Here is an 11,854-nt window from a genome sequence, read left to right as displayed (position 1 = left end):
TATATATATATATATTTGGATGAGATCTAAATTGTTTCATTTTAAGGGAAAAAAAAATTGAAATAGTTAAAAGTCTGAACATAAAAATAATATAAGCTATAGTTGTCAAAACCATTAAACCTAGTATTACTATTTTTGTGTGTGTTCTAAAAAATATTATTCTTTACTCTCTCTCTCTCTCTATATATATATAAAGAAAAAAAAGATATACTATAAAAAATGAGCTAGTATTCAATTTAAACATAAATGATAAATGTACAATTATACCAAAGATTAAATGAGTAGAACATTATGATTAAGAACATTTATTCAGGTATAGATTTTTTTTTTAATATAAAAATGTTTGAAAAAGAGATATTTAAATTGTCATTTTGACTACTAACTTTTAGTTAGTTCCACTGGTAAAGTTTTTTATGGTTGAATAAGAGATCTGAGATTTAATCCTTGCCTACATCAAAAATTGATTGGTGTTTTGATATTATAATAAAAAGTTATTATCGGGAGCAGATACAATAAGCTAAAACTCTCTAAGAGAGAAAAAAAAAAAAAAAAAAAAAAAAAAAAAAAAAAAAAAAAAACATTAGAGCCTCATAAATAAGTGCCTAACTTAAAAGAAAGTATGATTGTTTGATAAAAATAACTTAGCATTAAAAAATGTAGACAGTTTAAATAAGACCGTGTGTTTTGGTATTTTTCTAAGAAAATCAGTCCATTTTGTATGGTTCAATCGGTTTTTTTTTTTTTTTTTTACAATTTCGGTATTTCTTCCTTGCACGATTCATTGAATAAACGGTTCAACCGTGGATTCGGAAACTTTGAAAAAACCACTTGACAATATATTTTGTTTCTTATGAGTAAAATTTGGTAGCTTTTATTACTATCATTAACTTTCTTGGATCTAATCTATATATATTATGATATAAAGTATAAACTCATCACTTCATGTATATTGGATCCGTGAATTATGAATTAAAAGAAAGAAAAATAAAAAACTCATAAAAGTTTTGTTTTGTGATTTATTTTGCATTTTTTATTATTATTATTTTTTTTGGAGCAAAACTCTCATTTAGACTTGTTCACTCTGGTGGGGAGGCAGTGGAAACAGCATAATCGGCTCAGCCTAGGGCTATTGAAAGCCCCAAATCGGAAATTGTCAAATTTTGGCCAATATGAGCTAGATGTGACATGGACAACTTTTGATACTTCAATAGAGAGAGAGAGAGAGAGAATATTCATGGGTTTGATAGTAGAAAGAGTTTCGATTTGGATGTGCCTCAAGTTTATTGGTTAACTCTTTATTCTATTGGATATGTTTGGATGGCTATTAATAATGAGTGATCCAAGGGGGGAATTTCACATGACTATTAAAATTTCCTTATTGTGATGGGAAAATTATTAGGTACTCCCAGAGTAGCATAATTGTGTAGTCCCTCCTCTCACATAAATGATGGGTCTTATCATGAATTTAATTAGTGAGATCCACCATTTATGTGAGAGGAAAGAGTACGCATTTATGATACTCCGAGAGTACACAATAATTTTCCCTTGTCATGGGCCCTCTAGATTTATATTACAATGGGATCTTAATTCTTAAATCAAGAATTTTGTGTCACAAGAGTATTTTTTAATTTTGAAGATTTCTAAAAATATATGAAGAAAACTATGGTTTAAATTGTCTCTTACGTGTTGCAACAATTAAATATATATATATATATATATTAGTAGGTTTTAAGCTGAGCATTTTCACAATCTTTTGTTTCAATATGTTTATATGTTTATATTTATTTATGTGAATTTGCATGTGAAGATTCTATCAATATATAAATGTGTGAAGATCATTACAAGGGAAAAATACAACCCACAGTTCAGGTTTGGGCTAATACTAGTCAAGTTCAATACATTTCAAAACAGACTAACTTGATCTATAAATCGTTATCCATATTTCTACTATCTATCATGGTGATTAGAGGTTAAATTAGTTAGTTTTGAAATGTCTTGAACTTGACTGATATTAATCCAATCCTCACTGCTCTTGTAAGGATTTTACCCTAATTATAAACATACAAGCCTTCTAATTAATTTAGGGGTGGCAAAATCAACTCAAACTCATTTGCCCACCTAATTATTAATTACGTTAAATGTGTATTAACTCAACTAAACCCAATTAACATTAATGTTTATTGTGTTTTAACTAGGTATTCAATTAGACCCAATTATGATCCAAATATCATTTCTACAAATCACCCAACTTTAAAATACCCCAAAACGACTAAAAATTACCAAAATACTCCCTAAACTTTAAAAAAAAAAAAAAAAAAAAAAAAAAAAAAAAAAAAAAAAAAAAAAAAAAAAAAAATCAAATACTTCCAAAACTTAAAAATGACCAAAATACCCATGAAATCTTTAAAAAGACCAAAATACCCCCTAAACCTAAAAAAATGACTAAAATACTCCCAAAATATTTAGAAAATGACTAAAATACCCCTAAAACCTAAACATTGACAAAAATATCTCATAAACCTAAAAAATGACTGAAATACCCCAAAAATTAAAAAATGAGCAAAATATCCTGAAACCTGAAAATTACCAAAATACCCCTAAACAAAAAAATAAATAAATAAATAAAAAGACTGAAATACCCCCCTAAACTTCAAAATGCCACCGAAACCAAAAAATTGACCAAAATACCTCATAAATCTAAAAATTACCAAAATACTCTAAAACCTAAAAAAGACCAAAATACCCTCTAAACCTAAAAAATGATAGAAATACCCCATAAATCTAAAAATGACCAAAATAACCCCAAAACCTAAAAAATGACCAAAATACCCCTAAAACCTAAAAATTACTAAAATACCCCTCCTAAACCTAAAAAATGACCAAAATACTCCTGAAACCTAAAATTACCAAAATACCTCATAAACCTAAAAAATGATCGAAATGCCTCTAAAACCTAAAAATGACCAAAATAATCCTGAAACCTAGAAAATGACCAAAATACCCTCTAAACCTAAAAAATGACCAAGATACCCTCGAAACCTAAAATTACGAAAATACCTCCCTAAACCTAAAAATGACAAAACATCCCCAGACCTAAAAAATTACCAAATTACTCCCTAAACCTAAAAAATGACCAAAACACCCCTAAACCTAAATGATCGAAATACCATCAAAACCTAAAAATTAACCAACTAAAAAATGACCAAAATACCCTCAAAACTTAGAAAATAGCCAAAATACCTCGAAACCTATAAAATGACAAAAATGCCCCTTAAACCTATAAGACTATAAAAACGCACCCTTAACTTAAAAATGACCAATATCCCCCATAAAACTAAGAAAATGACCAAAATACACCCTAAACAATGACCAAAATACCCCCCTAAACCCAAAAAAAAAAAAAAGACTAAAATACCCCTAAAATATAAAAAATTACCGAAATAGCCCCAAAATCTAAAAATTAACAAAACAACCCTAAAACCTAAAAATTAGTGGCATTCCCTCGAAACCTACAAAATGACTGAAATACTCATAGAACCTTTAGTTTTACGAAAATACCCTTGAAACATCGAAAATATTCCAAACCTCTATTTTGGTAATTTTAGAGGCTTTGGGTGTTTTTTGTTCATCATATAGGATTAGTGGTATTTTGATCATTTTAGATATTTTAAGGGGAATTTTGGTCATTTTAGAGTTTCAGTGTATTTTTAGTTTTGGATTATTTGTTGTTATTTTAGGGGTTTAGGGCTGTTTGGATGGCCTATTTTCGTAACTCAATTCTTAGTTTCCATAACTCATAACTCAAAAATGGTTGGACCCAAAGCGAGAAGTCCGTTTGGGAAGGCCATTACCTTGTTTCCATAACTCTGTTTCCATCATTTAATTCTCTAATTTTTGAGTTATGAGTTATGGAAACTGAAAACACATTTTGGCTGTTTTTAATTTCCATAACTCATAACTCAATGGCATTTTTGTAATTAAACACACATGGTGGGACCCATTACATTGTATTGTCAACTCAATTTCCTAACATTGTCTCCTTCTTTTTCTCTTTCTTTCTTCTCCTGGGTTCGGTCTCCATTGTTCTTCCTTTTTTTTTTTTTTTTTTAATGATCAGCTCATCTTCATCCCTTTGCCCAGTCATGCCGACCAAGCCCCCACCTCATCCAACTCGTGGCGAACACAACGACAAAGTTTTGGGCTTGGGTTTTTTTTTTTTTTTTTTCCTTTTCACTATGTTAACATGGATGAAGAGAAAAGCAAAGAAAAATAGAGGAAAATGAAGAGAAAAATGAAAGGGAGAGGTAGGGAAAAGGAAAAAAAAAAAAAAAAAGAGAGAGTGAGAAAGTCAACTGACATTGGGGTCAGTGAGTGCGGCCACAAATAGTGTGAAAAATATTGAGTGATGGGAAGTGAGTGATGGTGCCAAACAGCCTTGGTATTTTTAAGTGATGAGTGATGAGTGATGAATAACGAGTGATGAGTGATGAGTGACGGAAATTGAGTGACCAAAAAAAAGCATCCAAACGGCCCCTTAGGGTGTATTTGGGTCATTTTAAAGGTATATGGGTATTTTCGTCATTTTACAGGTTTGAATGTATTTTGGTCATTTTTTAGGTTTCATGAGTATTTTGGTCATTATTTAGGTTTAGAGGGTATTTTGGCCATTTTATATTTTTAGGGGTATTTTGGTCATTTTTAGGTTTTGGAGTATTTCGGTTATTTTTTTATGTTTAAGGGGGCATTTTGGTAATTTTTAGATTTCGTGGGTATTTTGGTCATCTTTTAAGTTTAGGGAATATTTCGGTCATTTTTTAGGTTTAGGGAGTATATTGGAAATTTTTAGGTTGCAGAAGTATTTTGGTCATTTGTTTAAGTTTCAGGGTATTTCGGTCATTTACTTAGATTTGGGGGGGGGGGGTATTTTGGTCAATTTTAGTTTTTGAGGGTATTTTGGTCAATTTTTAGGTTTCGGGAGTATTTTAGTCACTTCCAAGGTTTATGCGGTATTTCAGTCATTTTTTAGGTTTAGAGAGTATTTTGGTAATTTTTAGGTTTCAGAGATATTTTGGTCATTTTCTGTTTCAAGGATATTTTGGTCATTTTTTAGGTTTTGAAGTGTACTTTAGTCATTTTTGGTGGGTTTTGATCATATTTGGTCTTTTTCTTAGGTTTAGAGGGCATTTTTGGTAATTTTAAAGGATTCTAAGAATACTTTGGTCATTTTTAAGTTTCATGGGTTTGGATTTACCCATAATAATTGGGTTGGGTTGGATTCAGGTTAAAAGTAATTAGTTAAGTGGGCTATAAATGGGTAAATGAATTTTATGTATCCAACCCAATTTTACATATCCCAAACTCACCCATTTGACACCCCTAAATTAGTTGCATTGGTGATGGCTAACATTGGCAAGTGTTGCTATACCAAGCTCAACAGTTCGGAAAATGATAGAAAATTGTTATAAACACAATCATGAATATAATTCTAATCAACATATTGAGTAATATATTTTATGTGATTCATGGATAAGCTCAGCTTTCACAACAAAAAGAAAAGAAAAGAAAAGAAAAGAAGAAGAAGGAGGAGGAGAAGATAAGTCCAGTGCGTGACTGCGTGTACTTGATTTCGGCCGTTATTTGACTGTCACATGCGTTATAGACTTTTTAACCTTTTTATTTTATTGAAATGATAACCAAAAGTCTTGATTTTCCGGCGCATGTGCACTTAATAAGCTTATAATTCTAAATCTAATTAGGCACCACTTGTGATATATATTAAAATTATAGGACAGAGGGGAGTCTTGTCATATTTATACTAGGCCAGTAAACATAGGCTTGGTGAATTCTCTCTTTTTTCTGTGTGTGTTAAAAATACTTAGAATCCTCCAAAAAAGAAGAATGTCTGGTAAATTCTAAAGCAGATAGACTAATTATATATTCAGTTAATACCAATAAAGAAAAAGGACAAAAATGCATATAGAAATAGCAATGTTCATTAAAAATAATGAAAAAAAAAAAAAAAAAAACAAATAAAAGTGGGCCTCCATGAATATTATTTCTAGTTCAGCTGAAAAATTTTACAAACTAATATTAAAAAATAAAACTGGCCATTTAAGTTGTTATTGATATTTCCAATTATATATATATATATATATATATATATATATATATTTTTTTTTGGTTTTCATATATTTTTATAGATTGGTTATAAAGAAGGAAGAGATGGAATTTTAACTATGGATATCAAGCACTAAAAATGATTTAATTATAAAGAAGGAAGAGGTGGAGTTTTGATTATATGATTAGTTTCATCCTTATTTGTTACTTTCAGGTACCTTATTGTTAATACTTAAATTAATGATCACATAATGTGATCACATGAAATTCTTGTTGATCTGGAGGAGGTCATTTATGAAACAGTAATCTAATTGGTGGATCCCTAGATGTGTACTAGACTCCAAACATTGTGGTCATAATTTTTTACAATATGAAGATATTTTTATTTAGTTATTTTATAATTCATTTGTTATAAGTGGGGGATGAAAATTCAAACCCTAATTCTCTTTATAATAGAGACCAGATTGATAATAACAATTACAAGGCTTTTGACTACAAAATTATGATATCATGAAGAGTATATGTGAAGTAAGGACTTTTTTTTTTTTTTCAAAAAAAAAAATATATATATATATATATATATATTTGTCTGAAAAAGAGGAGGAAAGAATGACAAGAAAACAGGAGAAGACCATTTAGGCATATTAGTTCATGTTAATATTCAAGGCCTAATAAAAACAAAAAGAAGAGCATTGTAATGCATAGATATAGGGTTCAAGGGGAAAAAAAGTAATCACAATGAAAAACAAAGGAAGAATTTTACATTGGAAGTAGTAACAAAGGATCACCACACAATTGACAATTTTATAAGCAAAATTTAGTAGAACAATTTAAGTTGAAGTGCGTGTACACGTGCATACATGTGTGTGAATATGTGGGAGGCCGCATATGCATATGCACACGTGCCCACATGCGTGTGTGAGTTCTTAGAGGCTGAGTAATTTTTGGCAAAGGAGAGAGGCTCTCTGAGGTTGTGAATGTGATGGCATGTGGATTCATAAAAACCCAGTCAACTGCACCACACTTACACTCCTTGCCCCAAGAAATTTCTACAGTCTGCACTCCACTCATGTTCTCATGCCTAAAACTTCTTTTTAAGACTCTCCCAAAATATATTTTACATGGTTTATTGGGTTAAGGGTAGAGGAAGGAAGAGAGAGCCAGAGCCTCCAATCAGAAGACATGCAGTAACAACAGTAACATGTATAAAAACAAAAAATTAATGTCACTTCTTTAGTTCTGACTAGCTAGAAAACACTTCCAATTCCCCACTCCAATTGATTAAAACTCTACACATGCAATGTTTCGGAGAAGGGAAAAGAGAGGAGAGTGAAAATATTAGAAAGTATCTGCTGTTATATATAGTCAAAACAGCATTATTCCTTTCCAAATTTGTACAAAAAATATATAATGATATAGATATGTACTAAAACCTCTCTAGGAGGAAAATGTATGTATGAAATATATCAAATGTGGATTTAATACCTCTAATTAGAAAGAACTTGTCAAGAATGACATAGTTTAGTCTTTTTTAAAAATTGCGACGGTTAAAGAATCAAAATTGAGTTTGGTTTCCAGTTGTACAAGTTTTCTTTTTTGTTTTTTTGTTTTTTTTTTTCAGTTCTTATTGGACCGAATTAGGTCCAATTCTCGGTCTGTCGAGTTTTTTAAAACCATAAAAATAACCATATTAATTAAATTAAACATTGTCACACTTGCAGTCGGTTTCAATTGATTCAGTTGGTAAAGTATCTTATTTTTCATCGATTATTTGACACACGAGGGACATTATAGGTCATAGGTGTCCAATATATGATATACCATGGAAGGGGGAAAATGGACGTGTACCCGGTATTGTTAAGAGGGTACACAGCGCCTCGCTGTCTAGCATGTGAAGAAGTGGTGGCTTTCCCTTCTCTCTATCTTTACATGCACCCACTATAACCCACCCAACTGGCAGATTTGATTCATTCACATAGGTGAGAGTCAGGACAAAACTAGTCTAGGATTTTAGTCTGATTCTCTTTGGTTTTTTTTTTTTTTTCCACCCCCACTCCCCACTCCTCTATTGCTCTATATCTTACTACTACATTATATAACTTGGTGAATACCAAAAATAGCGAGACATATGTACATCCTCTCTCAATGTCCTTGTAGATCAGTGCAAGAGAGTAAGGGAAAGTGACTCTTACTATCTAACTATCATATTGTCTATTTTTATTTCTCTTTCTTGATAAAGAAAGCTTATTACACAGATTATTTCTCTCTAGGAAAGTGAGGGGAAAATGAATGTCTTGGCTTCAGAATGTAGCAGTGGGTGTGAATCTGGTTGGACTTTGTACTTAGAACAATCTTATCTTTCTCCAAATAATCCACGTAGAGATACTGGGTTTGTTAATGGGAAAGCTAGTTTTTGTGATGAATATAAAGATAAAAGAGATAAACAGACTGTAGAAATAGAAGATGATGATGAAGAAGAAGAAGACTTGTCTATGGTTTCTGATGCATCTTCTGGGCCTCCACACTTCCCTGAAGATGAAGGTTACTTTAATGGTGATAATGGGTGCGTTTATCCTACATCTAGACCCTCCACATTGGCCAAGAACGTTGGGAAAAGGCAGAAAAGCAAAGCACACCGACACCGTGAAGATCAAGAAATGAGTGCTTTTCTTGATGACACTGCTAGCTCTCCTGTCATCAACTTCTCCAGGGTAAGTAACTTCACATATATATCTCTCACAAACAATGTTGAATCAAAATATGGTATGATTGCAATTAACAGTTTATTGTTCATGGGATTTATTTATTTATTCTAATGGCTTCTTGACAATTTACCAGAACAATCTGACCAATAATCAAGCTTCAATGGTTAGTGTCTTGGATTTTTCACAAGGTTTCTCAGCAACTCATTTCGAGGTACTTTGCCTAAATCTTTCCGGGTTTTGATTAAAACTTTTATTTCTCTTCTGTAACTGTTGGAATCCAAAGCATGTGAATAATTCATGAATTCTTGCAGGGGACATCAGCATTCCAACACCACTTTGGTTTCTTACAGTCTTCCCTATCTGCAAACCAACTTCAGAACACCCAGTTGAGTAATTGTTATTATTCCTTATTTAAAATTTAATAGTGTAGTAGTCTTAAAAAGTTTCAATGCTTTAGCTATAAACATGTCAATACTGATTCTTTGTAATTATTTAACTGAAAATTTCCTTCTTTGTACACAGGTGGTTTGAAGGGAAGAAATTTGGAATGAGATGAGGTGATTTCACTACTTGTGTTGCTGACGTTGTTGTTGTTGTTAACTCTACAGAAGCTGCTCTGAATGAAATGATGGAATGGTCTTCAAAGTAAAAGGAACTTGATCTCAAAAGGGATCTTGTTCCTTGCCTTTTCTTTTCTTTTCTTTGCTTTTAGCTGTCAATGCTGTGGTAAACAACCTGAGAGGAAAAGATGGAAATAAATTTCTAGTTTGCAAAATTTAATTTCTTGTCAAAGAAGGGTACAAATCAACTGTGTCTTTAGGTGGTACTCTCTTTGCTACCTTGCCAGCTCTTGTTCAAAATGGAGCCCCATGCACTCTTCTGCCTCCACAGTACCACCTGCATCTTTATAATTTATTGGCTAGAAATAATTCAAATAACAATGAGAGGAAAAGTTGAAGATATTAGCTTTTGGTATATTTGCAATTCAGTAGAGCAAACCTTAATATCTGCTTCCAAAACTTATGGGAAAATTGCTTTGGAGATGGATGTTTTTTCATAACAGTGCAGTGAACATTTGAGGCTTATTATATTTTCAGCATTTTTTTGGTTTCACAATTGCAGTAATTAGTGCATAATAAAAGTCAGGTTACTCCAACTATAACAAGTCATGTTAATAATCGTGAAAAATAGTGTCCCTAACATTACTAATTTGCTAGTATGTTTTGCCTCTTTTTTTTTTTTTTTTTTCACTTTTTTTTCCCAACCTTCTACAAAATAAAGCCATATATCACATATGTCATGATCACTGACGCTTGTAGATTGCAACTTCTAAATCACCTTCGTATCTTTCACGCCCTGCTTTTCTCACAATAAAATTTTTAAGAAATCTTACAAAGGATATCAATCTTCCAGCAAAAGAGAGAGAGAGAGAGAGAGAGAGAGTACTGACAAAGAATTATCATGTACTTTTGAGTAATCCATTTTACTAATCCATCTGAGTATTCTAGATGCATGCATTTGTTATTTCTTTACCACATAAATTTAGTTTTTTTCAACAAAGCAAGACAAAATGAAGTACTATGCTACCGAACTCCTACTGGCTACTCACTAAAAAATATGATCCAAAATATATGCTATAAATTGTCACACACTTAACATTGATTAGGTGGGATTCTTGAAATGCATTAATGAAAAGCTCACTATCTGTTGAAAGAAGAATCAAATCTTAGATAAGGCTTGCACACTAACAAGGACAAGACACGTCTTTGAGAGTCCAGACAAGGGAGAAAAGGTTGCATATCTATTCTCATGGTTCCTTTTCTCATATTAACACATAATTTACGCATAATATGCACATGAAAATGTGACAGAAAGATGAAAAGTTTATAATGGGTGTGATGGGCAGTGAGTACAGGGTACAGAGATGAGAAAAAAAATGCCAAAGTTAACGTGAGAATATTTCAAATGCATCTTCATGACCCTTTTTAGAGACCAGGAGATCCTGCCTGAGATCTTCCTGACCTAATGGAACATGCCCCATTTTGTTTAATATGTCATCTTTATCTCATTTGGAAGGATCTTGTATTTTTAATTATGTTAGATTTATATGTATATGTATTTTTTGCTCCTTCCAAGTCTGTCTGCTTTGAAGCTGTCATTGGACTTGATGTCATGCACAATAATGTGTCTTCCCCTTGATTTCTTTATTCCTCTAACTATTCCCATAAAATAAATTGGGTTTCTGCTAGAAAGATTGGAAAAGGTAAAGAAAAGATAGCACTTGGGAATTTAGGATGTCAAATTCTAATCCCTGCCCACATGTTCTTTTATCATATTTTAATTCTCAAGCTCAGTAGTGGAAGTCTTCCATGTAGTCAATAAAATGCAAATAATAATAATAATAATTTGAAAGCTGAGCAATGCTAAAGACAAATTAGACAAATAAAATAAAAGGTGAACATAATAAGTCTTTGCATGCCTCACTGCGCGCATTCCACCATCATATTGGATAAGAATCTAAGAGGTATGGGAGAAACTTCTTCTGCCTTTTCAACCACCGCCAAAACAAAACCTTCAATTTTCTGTAACATTATGAGGGGAAGGGAGGGTCTTTGTTGTTTCTTACATGTGTCTAACTCTAATAACTAGTTCTGTCTCCAATGTCATTTTAGCTTTGAGTGTTCCCATTTCTTAAGACAACAGTCTTCACATCCCTTATCAGATCTCTGCCATGGACGCGAATATGTTATGAATCAGCAAGCATGAACACGCTTGGTTCATTGTCACAACCAACGGTCTAGCTTGCATTTGCAGGTAAAAATACATAGTGAATCTAAATCTAAACAAAGTGTGTGCTAGATTGGCTATATATATATATATATAGCCAGCTGTGATTCCATTGCTTTAATTAACAATGTGATGTTTCTTGTGATAGGACCAGAAATTTAATGTAAACTCTATTATGATATAGAGAAATGTTATGTAGAACTTTCACAACAAATTCAAAATGGTAAGTTGTTACGGGTTATTAT

The 11,854-nt window shown here is 31.9% G+C and overlaps 1 protein-coding gene across 1 annotated transcript; it reads left to right on the top strand.

Moving 5' to 3' along the window:
• Positions 1–7,946: 7,946 nt before the first annotated feature.
• On the top strand, positions 7,947–9,704 carry LOC111983118 (protein SOB FIVE-LIKE 5). Its single transcript, XM_065768163.1, has 4 exons — positions 7,947–8,828; positions 8,956–9,033; positions 9,134–9,207; positions 9,345–9,704. The coding sequence occupies exons 1-4, from the start codon at positions 8,403–8,405 to the stop codon at positions 9,376–9,378; spliced, it is 612 nt and encodes a 203-aa protein (XP_065624235.1). The 5' UTR covers positions 7,947–8,402; the 3' UTR covers positions 9,379–9,704.
• Positions 9,705–11,854: the final 2,150 nt, after the last annotated feature.

This window comes from Quercus suber, unplaced genomic scaffold (genome assembly GCF_002906115.3).
Source record: "Quercus suber isolate HL8 unplaced genomic scaffold, Cork oak 2.0 scaffold_897, whole genome shotgun sequence".
NCBI lineage: Eukaryota > Viridiplantae > Streptophyta > Magnoliopsida > Fagales > Fagaceae > Quercus > Quercus suber.
The sequence above is the reverse complement of the archived record's forward strand: the minus strand, read 5'-3'. Positions and strand labels throughout refer to the sequence as shown.